This window comes from Solanum lycopersicum, chromosome 1 (assembly GCF_036512215.1).
Source record: "Solanum lycopersicum chromosome 1, SLM_r2.1".
Lineage (NCBI taxonomy): Eukaryota > Viridiplantae > Streptophyta > Magnoliopsida > Solanales > Solanaceae > Solanum > Solanum lycopersicum.
Genome location: NC_090800.1, coordinates 82,678,568 through 82,698,176, shown reverse-complemented (window position 1 = coordinate 82,698,176; position 19,609 = coordinate 82,678,568). Strand labels below are relative to the sequence as shown.

The 19,609-nt window shown below is 33.8% G+C and overlaps 3 protein-coding genes across 5 annotated transcripts; 2 read left to right on the top strand and 1 right to left on the bottom strand.

The window, feature by feature from the left end:
- Positions 1-664: 664 nt before the first annotated feature.
- LOC101244535 (protein WHAT'S THIS FACTOR 1 homolog, chloroplastic) lies at positions 665-3,036 on the bottom strand. Its single transcript, XM_004231160.5, has one exon. The coding sequence runs from the start codon at positions 2,770-2,772 to the stop codon at positions 1,114-1,116; it is 1,659 nt and encodes a 552-aa protein (XP_004231208.2). The 5' UTR covers positions 2,773-3,036; the 3' UTR covers positions 665-1,113.
- Positions 3,037-4,800: 1,764 nt separating this feature from the next.
- On the top strand, positions 4,801-8,927 carry LOC104649438 (rhodanese-like domain-containing protein 4, chloroplastic). Of its 2 annotated transcripts, XR_743355.4 has the most exons (9): positions 4,808-5,589; positions 6,034-6,136; positions 6,222-6,308; positions 6,929-7,003; positions 7,084-7,158; positions 7,661-7,741; positions 7,856-8,101; positions 8,348-8,467; positions 8,731-8,927. XR_743355.4 is itself a non-coding variant. In XM_010328626.4 (8 exons), exons 1-8 carry the CDS (start codon positions 4,976-4,978, stop codon positions 8,393-8,395), a joined length of 1,329 nt encoding a protein of 442 aa, XP_010326928.2. In that variant the 5' UTR covers positions 4,801-4,975; the 3' UTR covers positions 8,396-8,644. The 2 variants fall into 2 exon arrangements, 1 of the variants encoding a protein (XP_010326928.2); XM_010328626.4 differs by lacking the exon at positions 8,731-8,927 and having other exon boundaries at positions 4,801-5,589; positions 8,348-8,644.
- Positions 8,928-13,626: 4,699 nt separating this feature from the next.
- LOC104649437 (histone H3-like centromeric protein CENH3) lies at positions 13,627-19,415 on the top strand. 2 transcript variants are annotated; one of them, XM_019210835.3, is made up of 7 exons: positions 13,627-13,873; positions 14,218-14,245; positions 14,328-14,364; positions 14,572-14,693; positions 15,924-15,998; positions 18,162-18,237; positions 18,969-19,415. In XM_019210835.3, exons 2-7 carry the CDS (start codon positions 14,243-14,245, stop codon positions 19,022-19,024), a joined length of 369 nt encoding a protein of 122 aa, XP_019066380.1. In that variant the 5' UTR covers positions 13,627-13,873; positions 14,218-14,242; the 3' UTR covers positions 19,025-19,415. The 2 variants fall into 2 exon arrangements, with proteins under 2 accessions (XP_019066380.1, XP_010326926.1); XM_010328624.4 differs by having other exon boundaries at positions 13,644-13,873; positions 14,218-14,240.
- The last annotated feature ends 194 nt before the right edge of the window (positions 19,416-19,609 follow it).

Sequence of the window (19,609 nt, the reverse complement as noted above, 5' to 3'; positions counted from 1 at the left end):
AGTACAAAAGTCTACCAGAGGAGCCAAAACAACAATAAAATCATGTAAAGTTGCTCAAGAATAATGGAGTAGAAACATTGGCAGTGAGTCACAAATATCATTAGTAAGTTCCATAGTTTGATTAGAAATATATAGAACAAACCTTGCAACATTGACTTTGTACATAATTATTATAATCGATAATTCTAGAATCCATATCTTTGATATTGTCTGGAGTAGAATCCACCAATGACTAACCAAATAATGATACAAGTGGCAGATATTACTTTGGTAGACTTGGAGATGATAATCAAGGTAAGAAGACATTTTATTCCACAGCTATTTGCTCACAAGAACAAACACAACATTACTTCAAAGAGATGGCAAAAGAATATATGCCATCAATACTTTTTTCGATTGTATAATCAGAAAATCTAACATAGTTAATGTGCAGGCTCTCTACCCTTCCTCACTTAAATACCAGACTTGGTTGATAAAACAGGTAGTTGCTACCAGCGTCTCGACCCTTCCTCACTTAAATACTAGAACTTGGTTCACAAAAGGACTCGAACTTGTAATGTGTGCTTACCAGACAACCTGCCATGTATTATCTCTGTCATTTTACGAATGCCCTAAAGGCAAATAGGCCATCAATTCTTAAAATGGACAGCTGAGCTAAGCAAGGTTTTTAGAGACTAGCTAAATGCTTATATGTTTTGAATTACAACACAAAAGATCACAGTCAATAATCCATGCACACCATGTACTATTATGTAAAGCTACACTTTACAATCAGCCAAACAATCTTACATATGAAGCTTTTTTAGTGTCTGGATTAGTACAGAACTAAGAATTCACATGCCACTTCCAGCAGAAGCTTATATGAGCTATGTGATGTAAAGATATTTCACTTACGACAACATCAAACCATAAATCTGATGCAAAGATGCTAAGCCAAGGCCTATTAAGAGAAAAGAATGTGTAGCCAGGGTGTGAAAAGAATGGAAGCACCTTTTGCCCTGGGGACTACAAACCTTGTGAGACTGTGATAGGCTAATAGCAGATTTTGTAACTTTAGATCTTTTATCCGTGTCTGTTGTGCATGAAATAATCTCAAGCACAAACTTATATTTATCACCAGCGTTCTCGAGGCCGGCCATCTGGAAAAACTGGGTCCAAGACCTTGTTTTCCTTCTTCTTTGCACCATTAACTTGTGTAGTCAGTTTGCCCTCTTCAAGGTTAACGGTACCTTCATCATCACTGAAGTCTGGAGGTATATCATCACCATCATCACTCCAGTCCTCATCAGAATCTTCATCATCTTCATCTAATCCATCACTCCCTAAGTTATCAATGTCAGACCAATCTTCACCTTCCTCAGCATCAGTTCCATATTTGGACTCAGTTTTTTCTGTTTCATCAGAATCAGTTTGTGGAGTGATTCTCCGGGATCTTGAAACGGAAACGAGGGAGCGAAGCTTTTCCTTGATGAGCAATAACCTGTTCTTTTCTATCAAGTGTGAATCCTGATAAGCTTCACGGAGAAAAACTGAGTCTCGCTCCCCCTTCAAAGAGACATAGAACATATCAGGATGCCTTATCAGCATGCCTCTTAGCTGTTGTGAGAATCTAAATTCTTCCCTAAAATGAGTAAGGTGATCAACAAGAGTCCTTTTCTCGACTGTGAGGCTCAGAAGTTCATGAACCACAGCACATGCATGTTTTTCTTTGTCCGGAGTACCAGGCCTTATTTCAGAAAAATCCTCATAAGGAGAAATGTAAGGCATATCTCTAAACTGACTAATCTTTCTCATTTCACCCTTTGAAAGTTTCAGACCCTTAGGCAACTTCACCCTATTGAACCTTGGTGGTCTATCAATGATCAAATCCTTCTCTTCCAACTCTCTTTGCCTATTTTCCTCTTCTGCAATCTGCGCAGCAGACAAAGCAAGCTCAGGGTCCCAGTGAGTTAACTCCAGAGCCGGCCCTCGTCCAGTTGGAACTACCTTGAAGTATTGTGGATATCGCCTGCAGATTGTATCCTGAAATTCCAACGGAAGCCCTAAGTCAGTCTTCAAATGTGCAATCTTCTCCAACAGAATCCGTTTGTCCAAAGACATCATCAATAGTTTCCTCAACTTGATAACCAACAAATCCTCCATTTCATTCCTAATCTTCATTTCTTCCAAGTAAAGCCTCTCTGCCTCGGGTGTCATTTTGAACTTAAGTGAGTAAGCCCCTTCTTCTGCAATCTCAAACACTCCAGGAAATTTCTTCAATAAAGCAATAAATCTCCTTTTCTTCTCTAGACCCAATGCTCTTCTATACCTACCCAATTCACGAAGAGACATAATTCTATCAGGCTGACTCACTAAAATCTTTCTAATCTTCATAACCAATTTCAGCTTCTTATCCCTTTGAATCACATTATCAAAAGGAAGCTCTTTCCTTCTCTTCACAGTACCAGCTGCTCTAATAGAAAAATTGGGCACCTTCCTCAAATTACCTGAAGATTCATTCTTTTCTCTAAAAGATAAACTTTCGCCCAGAAATGGAGTCTTCTCTACCAGGGTTTTCCTTAAATTACATACAGATTCATTCTTCACTCCAAATGACAAACTTTTGCCCAAAATTTGAGTCTTTCCAAAATGCTCTGCTGATATAGCCAGATGTGTCACTGGACAAATTCTAGTTTTCTGAATAAAAGATGATTTTTGGGAAACTGAAAAGGGAAAAGCTCCATTTGGAGCAAAGGATCTTGTTGTTGAGGAAAGAAGAAATTTGGGTTCCATGAGGAGTCCCAATTTTTTGATAGAATTAGCAAAGGAAGAGATTATAAAACATGCAAACAACAACGTTTTACGCAGAATTTAGATAGCAAAATTAGCAATTAGTATGTTTTCTAAATCAGTATGAGAGAAAGAAAGAAGATGGCGATACACTAACCTTGGTGGTTTGAGCAGAGTAATGAATGCTCGAGATGTTGATATGGTTAGGGTTTATCAGAAATACCAAAACCCCGAGAAGAAGATAATATCTGCATCTGTCTTATACGTGGACTTGGGTGATGTCACTTATCTCACTAAATTAAAAAAAAAATTATTCCTCCTTTTATTTTTATGTCTTTCTATTTTTAGAATAAAATTATAAAAAATTTATTAACATTTTAAGAATTATTTTTTTTAAATTAACTTTTGAAATATGAAACATGACAAATAAAAGTAAACGGAGAGAGTATTATTTATATTTTTCTACTCTGTTTTCATTCTTTCTTAAAGTGTTTATATATGTTTGTAAAACTCTCGAGAAGAATTTTAAAAGGTGAATTAATAAAATTATCTTTTTATTTGATATTTTTTAATATTTGTATTAAAAAAAGTATAAGCGATCAACTAATATAGAACGAAGGAAGTAATATTAATAAAAAAATTATGAACCAAAACATCATATATAACAAACACAACATTCATTTTTGTATGCTATAACAAAGTTTGCATAATTGTGCTCTAAAGAAAACATAAATAAATACGTATAATTCGCTATGCATATATAAAGAAACTAATTGTATAATTCTCTATACATGTACAAAAGAAAGCAGTTGTATACAAGTCAATTGTATAATTTGTGTATGTATAAAACGAGAAAGAGAGAAAGATAAAAGAAAATTGGACAAGGAAATATTTGTATTGTATAATTATAAGTGTATAGGACGAAAATATCTGTATTTGCAAGTGTATATACAATATTTTCTCGCTCTATACAAACAAAAACGCAATTTATACATTTCGTTTCTGTTTGTATAAGCGATAGAGGCGAGGGTGGTGAGCGAGATCTGGAAAAAGGGAGAGATGAGAACGAAATATATGTATAGATACAATTTTTTCTCGCTTTATACAAATAAAACGCATTTTATATACACTTGTGTTTGTATAAAAGTGAAAGGAAGCGAGCGAGAGAAGCAGAGTGGCGAGCAAGAGATGGAGGGAGAAGGTGACTGACAAACAGTTTGCTATAAAACACTATTAAATCAAAGTGCGTTTATAATATTTAATTTAATTTATTAATTTGTCATTATATACAATTTTCCTTTAAAACTATGAAATTTCTGTGACATTGATATCGTAACTATGTAAGAAATTGGTGGAGTATCCTATCTTGGTCCTTCAATTTACCTAAAATCCATTACATATATTTCTTTCACACAAGGAATTTCTAATATGTGTTGGTTATATATGACTGAGCACAACTATATATATATATATATGAAAAAAAAATTAAAAGAGCGGGTAAATGAGTTTGGTAGATTTATCTTTATTTTAATAAATTGATGTTTATTTTTTGTGATATATGAAATTTATATTTTGTATTTGAGCTTATTAAAGTAGACGTGAATGTTGAAAAATAATAATAATTATTTTGTTGGCAAAAAATTCCAAGTGCGCACACCTAAGTCCTAACACTTCAGTTAATTTTAACACATGTTTCATGTAGACATGTATGAAAAAACTTAAGTAAATTAGAGTGTTGAATTCATAGAACAATTTATAATTTTTTAAGAAAAAATATTTGAGATTTAAGATAACTTTTACATAATTTCAAATGTGAATTAGTAATCTAGTTTAGGAGATTAAGATATCCAGCAGTGTACTAAAGTGAAGCAAAATGAAGTGGTACTTCTAAAATTCACTAATAATTCTTGGCCATACAATTGCCTCAGCACAACATGATCAACAGCCCTCATGTAATCCTTCCATGACACGTGGAATCCAATGAGTGGTGGGATATCCTTCTTTCATTCCACCTCAACCCCCCCACCCCCCAACACACACAGCTTCAATGCACACCAGCCAAAGTGCACCTATTGATGATGAAATATGCCAAAATCTAATAGAAAGAAAAAAAAGATTAGCTAGTACTGTACTACAATTCCTCAAATCAACTCCCTTTAAGACTACATAGAAATTTCAGAGTAAATTGTGACAAAGAAATTATAGTATGGAGGCAATTAATGCTGTAAGATTGACACCTCTATCTGTTCTTTCTGATAGGAAAAATGAGGCCAAGAAAATCCCATCACACCCCATTTCTTTCCCATTCAAGAATCTTTGTTCAGTTGAGAATTTATCAAGAAATGTTCAAGGGGGTTTAGTACTTGTATCATCAGTTCTAAATACAGGCTTAGCTAAAGCATTAACATATGAGGAGACAATTGAACAATCCGAAACAATCCCAGGTGCTGAGTTTGATGCAACTGCAGTTGTGGAAACTGTGACCACTTTTGCATCAGAGAATCCTATTATTATAGCTGGTGGATTTGCTGCTTTGGCTTTGCCAATTGTTCTGTTTCAGGTTCTTGGAAAGCCTCCCAAGTCATGGGGTGTTGAGTCTGCCAAAACAGCTTATGCAAAATTGGCAGATGATGCAGGTGCACAGTTGCTTGATATAAGAGCAACTGCAGAATTGAGGGAAGTAGGGACTCCTGATATTAGGGGTTTGAAGAAAAAGCCAGTTACTGTTGTTTATAAGGCTGAAGATAAGACTGATTTCTTAAAAAAACTGTCTTTGAAGTTCAAGGAGCCTGAGAATACTACATTGTTCATTCTAGACAAGTAAGATTTGAAAAGAATTGCTTGATTGTATTTTGATTTGATAATATGTAGGTATGTAGCTTAACTTGTTGAAATCTTAGCTGAAAGATGTAATTAAAAGTCAGTAGTAATTCAGTGAGGATTGCTTGTGTTTTAACATAATTAGTGAGCTCACCATCTTACCAATTAGTCAGTCATAGGCCTCAATGTGTATATCTTGAACTTTCGGCTATCTACTTGGATTTTGGGGTTTGGTTTAGCTCTATTAGTCTTTAGTCTATTAGGTGTTGCATCGAGGGTTTAGAGGAACAAAGTCAAAGATTAGTAGGCAAATTAAAAGTTTCTATAGATGTGGTTGTCATACATGTAATTTCCTTAATAAATTTATGATTGAGGTCTAGTATTAGCCAGCTATCGAACAAATTAAATCTGATCCTGTTTCTATATGAATTTCAATGAAGCCAGATTTGATGGGAACTCTGAACTGGTTGCGGAGTTAGTCACAGAAAATGGATTTAAAGCTGCTTATGCAATTAAAGATGGTGCTGAAGGACCCCGGGGATGGCTGGTTAGATTCACAAATCTAGTTGACTTAGCTTTTATTTAAAAACAAGTTGCTGGTCATGAAGCTTAATGAATTACACTTTCTGCAGAACAGCAGCCTTCCTTGGATTCTTCCTAAGAAAACATTGGGTCTTGATCTGAGCAATCTGTCTGATGCTCTTGATGGTGTTCTTGGGGTATGTTTCACTTTCCAAACCATGCTACTAAATAGTAAATAGCATATCTGACAATCCTATCTGAGTTCAAGAATGTCATTTACATTCGTCTTTCTCCGACTCCAAGCAAGTAATTTGCTAGCAAATGGAGTATGCAATGGTATTATCTTAACATGACAATATTAAGGCATACCCAATATTTTCTTGTTATGTTTGGTTATGAATGCCCATGAAAATTTGGAAAATGCTCGAAATCTGTTTTGCAGTTCTTCGGCATTCCACTCCACATTTCTCAAACAAAACGCCTAATGAGTGGTATGGCAGTGATAGATGCTAGTGACATATTACAATCTCTCTCCTTTGCGCTTCCTAGAAGTTTTTAATGTTACACTTTCTTCTCCATGTATTCCTCTGAAGCCCATCCAAATCAATGTTCTCCTCCTTGATGAACTTCATGCAGTCAGTATTCTTTGTCCCCTAACTTAGTGGTTTCAGACCTGAAATAAATTGTTAACATTTATGCATTCTCACACACTAGGTAAGTTATCACAAATTATCAAATTCATGAGGCAATATGGTGAACTAGTAGTCTAGAATTACTTGATCATACTCTTAACTCGAGTCTCATTTTTAATATACAGGAAGGTTCTGATGCTGTTACTGTAGGCTTAGGTGTTGCTGCAGCTACTGGTCTGGGGATTTTAGCCTTCTCAGAGGTCAGCTCTAACTTCTTTTATCCCTTATTCGTATGTTGAGCTCAATTTAGTAGACATCTTATTGTCAGTTCCTTTTTCAGGTAGAAACAATTCTCCAACTTTTGGGTTCAGCTGCACTTGTCCAACTGGTTAGCAAGAAACTCCTGTTTGCAGAGGTTTGTCCGTGATATTCGCAGTAAATACTTCTCTTGCAACTGGCATATGTAGCCATATCGCATCTGAAAAGTGTTTTATGATAATCGTATTATGCTCAAGAGATGAATTGTACTTATGAATGAAGAATAACTCGTCAAAGAGAGATCGACTCTTGATTTGTATATTTTAGTTAGAGCTGTTTTATGCCCTCAAATCAGGCAATTGTTAATTTACTTCTGTTGCTAAGAGGATGCAGTTTCCTCCATTATCGAGGGTTAAACAATTGACACTACTAGATAATATTTTCTCTATGCATTGAACTTACTGTTCCGTGCATAAATCATTTCAGTTCATAATGGTTTAGGAATAAACCAAAGGGATTAGAAAGTTCTCAATTGCTGTCAAATGAGTGACTTTATCGATCAACTCTTCCTAGTCTTACTTAAATTAGATAATGATCATAGGGATCAAAGTTTTTAGATGTGAGAGGTCCTTTAATATTGCAATAGTTTCCCTTTTCAGGACAGAAAGAAAACTCTGCAACAAGTTGATGAGTTCCTCACCACTAAGGTTGCTCCAAAGGAGCTGGTAGATGAGATTAAGGTAATCTCCATATGTACAGAACTTTGCAAGATTATCGTTTCCCGTTCCAGAGGAGAAAATGTTTTGCTTTAAACTATGTCTTCATAATTGGTTCCTTGCATCTTGAAAAATCAGCAAATAGGGAAGGCTCTTCTTCCAGACTCGGTGAGTAGCAATGCTCTACCTGCACCAGTAGAGGCAAGCCCTGCTGCAGCCACCAGCACTGTTGAGGAAACTGAATCAGTTCCTAAAGAGGATATTGCACCGCCTAAAGTAGAAGCAATTTCCCCGCCTACTCCAGAAGTCAGTTCAGTCCCTAACGCTGAAGTCAAAGCTGATGCACTACCTGAAAGTTCAAGGCCACTCTCGCCTTATCCTAATGTTAAGTTTCCGTTTTTATGTTCAACTGATCTTTTCATCACTTCGTTCTAACCAACTCTTTTTATGACTGCCACACACGATATCTTCCAGTCATAGTGGCTACCTAGATAGCACACCCTTTCTTATCGATGGATTGAAGATGGTCCTCTTTCGAATTCTGGGATTCCTAATCTATAAACTATATGCTATATATATTTAATGGTCATTATTCTGCTTAGTTTAACATCTTGTGTTATATTCATGCAGTATCCTGATCTCAAGCCTCCAACATCGCCGATGCCTTCACAACCATAGAACTGGACATGCACAGGCTGCCATATAGCCTAGGTAACAACAAGCATAGCTAGCTATAGCCTAGTTTGGAATGTAAGCTCCTACTCTGTGAAATTTTGAATATTACATAACATTTGAAGAAAATTTCTCTAGTGCCAGCAGAGATCATAGTTCTCAACACTTTAATATGTCTTGTATTCCATCTTTGTAGAATATTATGTAGATACAAATCTTTATCAGTTGTTTACAAATAAAATTACATTTTAGGCAGATCTTTGAGAGCATACTGAACATGGATATCAAACTTGAATATCGTTAACCTGAATAGCTTATTCATATGGCTATACTTCTTCTAGGTTGGAAGTGATTATTTCTCAATATTTGAGTCTAAGGGGTATCTACAGCAAATGATCAAGGCATGTCCAAGTTAAACTCTACTGCTTCCTTTCCTATAGTGTTGTCACTTTTCGCTTATCTTTTTTTATTTGAAATGTATTTAATACAGGCATTAAATAATGAGGAAGTTTTGAGATTATAAATTATGTTTCAAAAATCCCAGTCTTAAGAAATAGCTAGGAGAGCCTTTTTTGAATTAGTGTTGAGTTTTAAAATTTTTGTATTTACACAAACCCCCACCTCGCCCCTTCACGACCAACACAAAATCTCATATTTTCAAGTATTCCTTCATTTTTTTATCTGAAATTTAGATTCGAGTCTCTCTGAAAAAATCGTCTTTGTTAGAAAGCACTTAATTCTCAATGAGGGACTTCCAATACGAATTTGAGTTTAACCGGATTCAAACATGAGTAATAAACACCAAAATGAAAAACTTAAAAAAGATGATCCAAATGACAAGAGGTCGGGTCTCCAATTTTGGGCCGAACCAAAACCTTTTCAAGGATCCAATCAAAAATTAAATTCACCAAAAATTCAAGACATAAAGTCAATAATATTTCTTTCAAAATCTTCTTCGAATAAAATAAATTTAGAAGCTTTAATTCGATAAGCATAAAACTGGATTTTTTTTTAAAAATAATTGAAGTAATATAGTCTAGAAACCCCTACAATTAATAAAGAATGGAAAAAAAATAAACAAAGCGGTAATAAATAATCAGATGTAAAACTTCTATCTAGATTTGTTTAATGGAAAAAACAACTTAAAATCCCCAAATTTATACACTTATATATCTCACAAAAATAGAGCATTTCATTCAAAATGAAACCCTTAAATATTTAATTTTGCAAACTAATATGACCAAATTAACACAAAATGAAAAACGTTAACACTCTGATAATCTGAATAGTAAGTCTAGCCTAAGATAATAAATGGCTAAATTGAAAAACATAAGCAAAACTATTTTACTCTAACCGTAGGTTTTAAATTTCAAATAATCGAAAAAGTAATAATTCTAGCCTGAGATTATAAATGGCTAAACTAAAAAGGAAAAAAGAACAGCAAAATTATTTTACTCTAATCGTAGATTTTTAATTTCAAATAATCGAAAAAGTAATAATTCTAACCAGAGATAATAAATGGACAAAATTGAAAACAAAAGAAAATTTTATTTTTACTCCAACAATAGGTTTTACATTTCTAATCATCTAACAAAGTAGTAATTCTAGCATGAGATAATAAATGGACAAAATTGAAAACAAAAGCAAAACTAATTTATTTCAACAGTAGGTTTTAAATTTTAAATAATCGGAAAAAAAATAGTAATTCTAGCCTGAGATAATAAATAAACTAAACTGAAAATAAAAATAAAACTATTTTACTTCAACCAAAGATTTTAAATTTTAAATAATCAAAAAAATAATAATTCTAATCTGAAATAATAAATGAGTTGGGAATCAAAATAAGCTACAAAAATATAAAAGTAAGCAAAATAAGTCACTATTTTAGTAAGTAACTAAAATAAGCTTAGTGGAAGAAAAAGTTTCACCATATCCAATAATCTAAACGTTTTCCGTTAGTTTCATAACGTTTATTTTTAATATATAACGGAACTTTTTCTTCTACTTTATAAAGTGGAGTTTTTTCTTCCACTTTATAAAGTGGAACTTTTTATTCCACTTTATAAAGTAAACTTTTTATTACACTTTATAAGAAGAATATTTTTCACGTCTTGAAGAAGTTTTTCCAGTGTTGTCATATAAATTATATTGATTTGATATGTCATTAAAATGGAAAAAAAATTTCATTATGTATTTTTATTTTTTTATCCTGAAAAATCTATTTAAGGACGTTTATTCATAGTTGATAGCACCTACAACATAAAGTCTTCTATATTTGTTCATTTCAATCTAAAAAAAATGTCTTCTACACCTTAAGTTAAAGTTTCAATTTATTGGGATGACAAAATTATACATGACGGAAATACCGTTTATTATAATTGTCCTCCCAAACACAATGCTAAATATTCAATAAATGTTCGATATCATAAATTTATTTCATCATTTTATAAAAGAATGGTATAAACAGTACGATTATAATTTGATTATAGCCGGAAAATACCCTTCTTCATTTTTATCACAAGGACAAGTAAATTTTGGAGAGTGAATTATATATAATGATGAATCGTTGATCGATTTTGAGGGTTCCAAATGACTATAGATCAAATCAAATTAACAATACTTGAAATCTATGTTAGGAAGGAGCCTAACATTAGTCAACAACGTTCTCCTTTATCAATCGACGTTGGTCCCTAATTAGAAAATCATAATAGCATTGATGGATTTCCGATAACTCAATCTACTGATTTTCCTAAAATGACTCATTATCAAAATACTCTTACCGGCCGATATGATTTTGATTTAAACAAAACTATCAAAGATAGTGATCGGTAATGTCAATTATTATATTTCAACTATTGTTTGTTGATTTTGTCAATTATTTATTAATTTATATTATTTATTATTCTTATTATTATATATTTTGTAGCGGTTTACCTCAGCAAGATAGGGATATTGCTTCAAGTTATGGACTAAATAATTATTTTGGTCAGTCCTCACACTTTGAAATGACGGAAAATGTTGGGACATCCTCAAATTTTCATGTCTCACCTACTTTTGATGCAGATGATTATCGCTATGTCTAACACTTATTTTTTAATTTGAGTAAGTTAATTGCATGAGCCAAATATTTATATATTTTTTACATATATAGGAAAAATACTACACAAGATGAGCCTATTGATCCTGTGAATATCAATGACCGTGATATTCCTAATTACGGCTCACCTTCAGCTAGTGATAGTGATGATTTGCCTAATGCTGAGGAATCAGGAGATAATGTTCCATTTGAGGCATCATCTAGTGATGATGATTTTTTGACTCCCAATCGATCGCCAAGATCAATGTCCATAAGTCCGTTTCGTAATCATGAAATTTCTATCTTGATCATCTCTCGGATGGTCCAGATATCTTTGGTGATACACATGATGAATATACATCACAACGTACGTGGCATGAACCAGAAGATTTCATGAATGATGCTATTTATATTGAAAAAGACATGTTATTCAATTCAAAAACGCAGTTGCAAAGAGCAGTTAAACTTCTACATTTGAAGATAGCAAGGGAGTGCTTTGTTATTAAATCAACAAAGAAATCATGGCGACTTGTTTGCAGGCGTGTAGAACAAGGATGTCGATTTAGGTTGACTTTTTTTATGGGAAAATACCCAAGTACCCCCTCAACCTATGCCCGAAATCCCAGAGACACACTTATACTATACTAAGGTCCTATTACCCCCCTGAACTTATTTTATATGTAATTTTCTACCCCTTTTTAGCCTACGTGGCACTAGTTCGGAAAAAAAAGTCAACCATCGTTGGGTCCACAAGATAGTGCCACATAAGCTAAAAAGGGGTAAAAAATTATTAATAAAATAAGTTCAGGGGGTAATAGGACCTTAGTATAGTATAAGTGTGTCTCTGAGATTTCGGGCATAGGTTGAGGGGGAACTTGGGCATTATCCCTTTTTTTATTGATAAACATACTAACATGTGGAAAGTTGGAAGATACATTAAAGAACATACATGTGATATGGGTACGTGCCGCGAAGGGTATTTCAACTTGGATGTTGAGATGATTGCTAACGTCCTCCGTGTTGATATAGAAAGAACGCCAAGATACTATTTTATCGCTAGATGATTTTTATTTAATAAGGAAATATTCATTTTTATTTGATAATTAATATTATTATTAATTTCAGGTTTTCCATCAAAGACTGTCAAACAATTAATCTTAAAGCATATGACATTTCAGTAAGTAAAAGAAAAGCCTATCTTGATCGCAAACAAGCTTTTGGAAAAGTCTATGGTAGTTGGGAGTGGTCTTTTGTCGAGTTGCCGAGGTTAATGGAAGCTTTGAAACACTTCACTCCTGCAACAATAGTCAATTGTATGTTGATAGTCAAGACAAATATTGGTGCAGAAATAGTCAAACAACAACATCCACATGTGGGAAAATTATGACAGATTTGTTGATATTTTTTCGAAAAGAAAAAAATGATCAGAAAATGTTTCAACTTAAAGCTAGACAAAAAGATGAATTTTTGTGTACTTTATGACATAGATACTTTTATTTTGTCTTATATATTACGAAATTCTGCTTCTTAATTTATTTTATTTTATTTTCATATTATTTTGAAGTAGTGTTACTATTAAAACTTTTATAGAACGTATAAATCTAAAGTTTTCTATCAATGAATTTAGATGTCTTTCTAATCAAAACTAAATTAAGTCTAAGGTTAATAAAATTTCCCTACAAAGTACAAGGCTGCAATCTTATCTATTTTTGCACCTAAAGCAACGAATATGAGTTGTATGTTGTCGGGTTGTGCTACTCCAAAATTTTGATTTGTTTAGTGTGGGGCGGCTTCAAATTGTCGAAATGGGACCATCTTCAAAGTGAATTTTTTTTGAAAGCCATGAAAAAGAAAGGGAGAGAATGTGAAGGTGAAAATGTAACTTTTTATAAAGTGGAATAAAAAGTTTCGCTTTATAAAGTGTAAGAAAAAATTCAGTTATATATTAAAAATAAACGTTATGATAATAACGAAAAACGTTTAAAAAATTGGATATAGTGAAACTTTTTCTTCCAGTAAGCTTATTTTAGTTACTTACTAAAATAGTAACTTATTTTAATTACTTTTATATTTTTATGGCTTATTTTGGTTCCCAATTCATAATAAATAGACTAAACTAAAAACCAAAGAGTAAAAGAATTTTACTCTAACGGCAGTTTTTAAATTTCAAATCATTGAAAAAGCAAAGAAGCAAATTATGCCAGTGACAGTGACAGGGGTTGAGTGCAGTTACCTCTTCATTCTTCTTCGAAAATAAATTAAAGCGGGAACTCAGTTTATTTCTCAAACTATTCAAATCCTCCATTGACAAGTTACTCAAATCTGCTTTTGGTTCTTCTTCTCTGCAATAGTAGCAGCAGCCATGGCGAGAACCAAACACCTCGCGAAACGAAGTCGCACCACTTCTGGTACTTCTCTACCTCTCCTTTTTATAATTTAACCTAACTGCACACATATCGTAATTTTAGAGTTTTGAAAAAGATTAGCGAATTCGCAAATATAAGTAAGAAGATCTGACTTAGTTTTTAATACATATTTGTAAAGAAAAAAAATCAACTGTATATGGCTCAAGTTGAAGATAAGAAGCGGTGATTAATACCTTTAATGTAAATTCAGCGATGGTTTCTCTGTGTGTGTGTGTGTGAATGTTTACATTAGCGTATACACTTCATTTTAGGTTTTGAATTTGATTTGATTTTTGCTGAGTTTGTTTTTGAACCCTAATTTGGTGATGTTGTACCTGGACTTGCAGCTGCACCTTCAGCGACTCCATCGGTATGGTAATAATTGTGATTTTTGTCTTCTCGTGCTAATTCAAAGTTCTTGAGGTTCATTTTTTGCTTTTTGTTTGGGATAAATCAGACGCCTTCAAGAAAAAGTCCAAGGTCTGCACCGGCAAGTAAGTGTATATAGAAGTAAATTAATGTGCATTTCTGTACATTCATGCTTTGGACATGTAGTTATGTTGCTGTACTTTTGTTTCAGTCAATTTTTTGGTGTCAATTTGAAACTAGTTGGGTTAACTATATGAATCCTTCTAAATACATTCGTTTTTTTCGAGCCCAATCCTATATTTCTATATGATGGGAGAATATATGTGTTTCAGCTTCAGTGCAGAAGCCAAAACAAAAGAAGCGTTACAGGCCAGGGACAGTGGCACTTCGAGAAATCAGACACTTTCAGAAGACGTGGGATCTTCTTATTCCAGCTGCTCCTTTCATCAGACTTGTAATTTTCTTTCATATGGACTTATAGCATATCAAAGTTGTTTTTAATGCATTTTTTTTGGTTACATTCATCATGGTTCTGTTGATGTTGTGCTTGCTTACAGGAATACAGTTGGACTGCTAGATATAGTTAGAGCTTAGCAGCCATATGATTAGATGAAATAGGAGAAACTCAACCAATTATAGCTTGATTGAGTGCTTCATTACCATGTAATCTAACTGAAATGGAAGAATGAACTTAATGTCGAATCTAAATAGTTGCAGGTGTCTAATTTAATGTAGATTATGGAAAAAAGTGAGAGGGCTATCAGTGTTATGCCTTAGTTGAGTGGAGAATATGTGAATCACTGCTGCACTAGCGGATAAAGCTAATGTTAAGGCTTTCCACTAGTTGATGAATATTAGTTATACTAAATTGAAAAGAAAAAAAAAGATGCTGAAAGGATAGTAAAAATTTAAAAATACTATGGAATGGAGAGAATAGCCCCCTTTTCTTGAATAAAAACCCTTTAAAAGAAGGTATCTTTGGCAAGCTTCAATTGATGTAATACTCCATAACTCAGTTTCTCATTTTCCTTTGGACTGCCTCAAGATGAAAATTCACCTATTTTCTAACTGATTTAGTTTCTCAATGGAGAGCACACTGATGTTAACAAATAGAAGAAAGAAAAACTCAATTCTCTTTCTTGAGTTTATCTTTATACTCTAGTATTTTATTTGTTTGGGCTTGGCTGAGTTCAATTTGCAGGTTAGTTTGACCAGTTTTTGGGATTATGCACTATTGTCAAAGAAAGGTTTCCGTTTCGTATTGATTCAATATGGGATTGGAATGGGAAGACCAATTATGATCTGCCGGACTTTCAAAAGTGGAAACTAGTTAACTCTTTTCAATTAGTGGGATCTGCTTCTGTAGGAGGTTTGGTAATTTCAGATTTTAAGAAGGTGTACTACACAGATCTGCTAGTCAAAAAAAGTTTCTACCTCCTGCTCTATATTTCAGGAAGTCCCTGGGACTCAATTTGTGATTCTGGCAGAAAGTGTGGACTAAGACTGTATACCAAAATCTGCATTCTGATTATTCTTTAAATGTAAATGTGTTGTAGAACTGCTATATTATACCCTTGATGATAATATGGTTTAGTTTAGACCAAATAGGTTATGGATTTATCCTTGCCTTAATTAAATTTTAACCAAACCTAATTGTTTTATCCCTCTTTTCTGACTGGGGCAGGTTAGAGAAATTAGTCACTTTTATGCACCTGGGGTAACTCGTTGGCAAGCTGAGGCGTTAATTGCTATTCAAGAGGTATGCCAATTTCTCACCATAAAAAGTGGATCTGTTAGCTGCTATTTGGATCGTGTGCATTAATTTTAAGTTATTTATAGGAATCATGTGTTCCTAGAGAGGAGAGGGAAATCGAATCATATAAATATATTTGCTCTCATATATCATCTTGTAGTTTTATATGTCAATAACATATCTAGCTTGAAATAGTCTCTGCTCCATAGACATATTAAAATTATTTTAATGTATCTTAGAGTAATTCTACTATCAATTTCAAAATGTGCTTAATAATCTCCTATAAAAGGTTTCTCCAAGTTATAGAAAATTACAGCATGAACTCCATAATAATATAAAGTGTGTTCCAATTGTGTGGTCAGGGTAGTAACGGTGTGCGAAAAGAGCCAACATATTATTAAAGTGATCTTCCTCCTTTCGGTACGTAGCATACATTAGGTAAGAAACGCTATGTTACTCGGACTCTTCAAAAATGATCCCACACCCATGCCAAATTCTTCAACAATGCATTAGTTTCTGAGAATTCAACATGCACCTGTTGACATTTTTGAAGAGTCCAACCAACATAGAAGAAAGACAATTGATATCATCTCCTAACAGGCAATCCAAGATGGGTCAGGCAATTAGTTAGCTAAGGGAGTTTGAGTTTCTGGAAGATTTATCATATTTAGAGATGTCTATCCCAAACTCTTGCTCCATGAAGGTTTTTCTACTTTGATTATGGTTGTGCATTTTTCTCATCTGAGTCCTGCTCAACTGAATTGCTTTATATCTTCAAATTGCAAAAATACTATTTAGGTGTATTAATCTGGCAAGTTCAAAGTAAAAACTACTTATCTTTGATTTTTGCTTTAGATAAGCTTCTGTCCTGAATGGTACAGTCCAGTGTCCACAAATAAAGTTGCTACTCGGCTTACCCCTAAATCAGGGTGTCAACTCCTTTTGGATATTGTTCCTATCGAGGGGACATATATTATTTCTAAGTACCACTAATTCCTATTGGTTTTTGTTTTGATGTCATAAATACAATACATATACTTGCATCAACATACGAGTATGACTGATCTTGCAGCAACAAGTTATTCACCTTTTCCTCTGAAGCTAGGCCAATTCTGATACATAGTCTCTAGCATGGCATACCTTATTTTTTTAAGTTCCCCGGCAAAGAATAAGGCATTGAAAAGAGAAGGGATTTCTTAGTGGGTATTTGCTATACTTGCATCAACATGGTAGAATACCCTATGGCCTCCCTAATATGCCCATTATTTATTAAAGCACTTTGTGTTTTAAACCTTTTTGACTGCATGTATAATAAGTGTATTTGCTATGTTTATGAAAAGATGTAGTTCTTTAATATTTTGTCAGTGACAAGTTGATGTCCAGTAAACATGTGGAGTAAAAGGAATTGGCTTGTTGTGATCATTGATCAGAAACAGATAGAATCCCATTAAACTGGCAGGGCGCTGTGGATAACTAGTGAGAGAAAAGGATAGAGCTAAGCATCAGTTTTAGCATGTCTCTCTGCAAGCATGCATTTCTGCTCCCTATAAAATTTTGTTTGTATCTGGAAGAGCATCAATGATCTTGTGAAATAATGTACTTTGTGTCTTCTCAGGAACCTAGGAAAGTTTCTCAAATCCTTTGTTCTGTCAGTAGCTATGCTCAAATAACAGACATTTAGTCATAGGGGAACAATCAGCAGTAGAAACTTGAAATGTCTATTTGTATTCAAAAGAAATTATATTTAGTGTTGATACATGAACTATTATTCATCTTCATTCTGTGCAATCTGATGCATAGTTTGGAGTGAAAGAACTCTACTCCAGTCTTCATACAGATTCCTCAAGAGTCAAAACAGTGTTGCAATCATGTCAAACTCTGCTTATTCTGTCAGGGCAATTTGTCTTTACCTGCACATATAGTATATTAATAATCCTGTGATCCTTGCACATCATACTTTTCTTGGGATGTTTTCATCATTAATATCATTAAAATAGCAAAATGTAGATGGATGCATAAAGTAAGAAAGTTTGTGTGCATAGTTTAGTTCAGTCAACATTATTATTGTCAGCCTACTTTTCTAGAAATGCCTTTTTTTATAAAACATATATGTCATATAGAACTCTATTCTTAATCAATATCGGCAAGAGTGATATAGGTATTTTGCAGGCTGCTGAAGATTTTTTAGTTCATTTGTTTGAAGATGCAATGCTATGTGCTATTCATGCGAAGCGTGTTACACTTAGTAAGTTTCCTCTTCAAATTCTTCCTTTTTTTGGTTTTCTTATTGTTCCTTCTCCACAGTTGACCTAATTCTACATCCCTCTACTCATTTTCTTGTTGCTTTGAGGAATGGGCTGGCAGTCTGGTTCATCAAATCACTTGTCTTTCACAAATTATGTTATTCTGTTGTAGATTTCATATACCTATTAGCTTTCTCAATTGTGTTATGCTTGTCCTCCTCAGGGAAGAGGAGGAAATGCTCTACAAATGCTTTTAGTCGCGAAGTTACGGCATACAAATTATGCCATAGATGCACATATATTCGGGATCCTAGTTTTATTTACTCCATATATACATTTGCTAAAGATGCAAAAGTGAAATGAGGCAATCTTTTCTATTGCCTCTTCCAAGTTAACTTCTTTCATATGAATTCTTCAATCACATCTAAGAGGAGTACCTAAGGGCCAGGTACAGCCTGTTTCGATATGGGAGATTTTAGGTGTTTAGTGCAGTGAAAGTTAGCCCAATGATCTTTTAAGATAACACTGGGAAACAGAGGAGAGCAGTTGCCTTAGGGTCTCAACTACACTTATATGGATAATGAACACCTGATGTTCTGAACAATACTTCTATTATTAGTGGTCTGGAATATCTTGGGCATCTCTAGGTCTTTTAGTACTGCCTACTTGTTTGCTTGGCATGCTTTGTTATATGATGCGTAATTTATGTTGTTTCATTATTCTTGATGCACAGTGAAAAAAGATTTTGAGCTGGCTCGACGACTTGGAGGAAAAGGACAACCTTGGTGAAGCTTTACCATCTTACCCAAGTAGATTATGGTACAGCTTCAGTTCAAAGAACCAGTCTCTAATGGAGTTTATAAAGTTCGATTATCAGTACTTGTAGATTGTTCTCATCTGACCATTACCTCTTCTTGTAATTGAATAGGCTAATTATGGTACAGTATCTTTAAGTTCCCAATACTGTAGTAGGAATTCTTACAGCCATAGTTTGACTTAATTGGTCGAGGCTATTTCCATGTGATTATCGTGGACGAGCTACATATATGTCATGCAGATATAGGAGTCTGTATTTTATGATTTAGGCTGCAGATACATGTATCCTTTAGTAGGTTTCATCTGTTGAAGGAGTGACGAGAACAGTTCTGGTCTTTTCAGTAGATCTCTTTTTGTTGATGAATTTCTTATTCTTGAATTTAGGTATTGATCACGGAATTTAGAAGTGGTTGGGTGATTTAGCAAATATTTTGTACCAGCAAGTTTCCACCCCTTCATGAGTCGTTCAGGACTATCATGTAACAAATTTGACTATCTGGAGCTACGGAATTGTAGCTGGGGTTACTTTCTGGCATATGTTCTTTTTGTAACTACCTG

Excerpts from the sequence above, each read along its gene's own strand:
- LOC104649438 (XM_010328626.4), top strand. The coding sequence starts at position 4,976 with ATGGAGGCAATTAATGCTGTAAGATTGACACCTCTATCTGTTCTTTCT. Across the intron at positions 7,159-7,660 it reads AGAAACTCCTGTTTGCAGAG|GACAGAAAGAAAACTCTGCA; the intron begins GTTTGTCCGTGA and ends TTCCCTTTTCAG. Across the intron at positions 8,102-8,347 it reads CACTCTCGCCTTATCCTAAT|TATCCTGATCTCAAGCCTCC; the intron begins GTTAAGTTTCCG and ends ATATTCATGCAG.
- LOC101244535 (XM_004231160.5), bottom strand. The coding sequence starts at position 2,772 with ATGGAACCCAAATTTCTTCTTTCCTCAACAACAAGATCCTTTGCTCCA.
- LOC104649437 (XM_010328624.4), top strand. The coding sequence starts at position 13,828 with ATGGCGAGAACCAAACACCTCGCGAAACGAAGTCGCACCACTTCTG. Across the intron at positions 14,241-14,327 it reads CACCTTCAGCGACTCCATCG|ACGCCTTCAAGAAAAAGTCC; the intron begins GTATGGTAATAA and ends GGGATAAATCAG. Across the intron at positions 14,365-14,571 it reads TCCAAGGTCTGCACCGGCAA|CTTCAGTGCAGAAGCCAAAA; the intron begins GTAAGTGTATAT and ends TATGTGTTTCAG.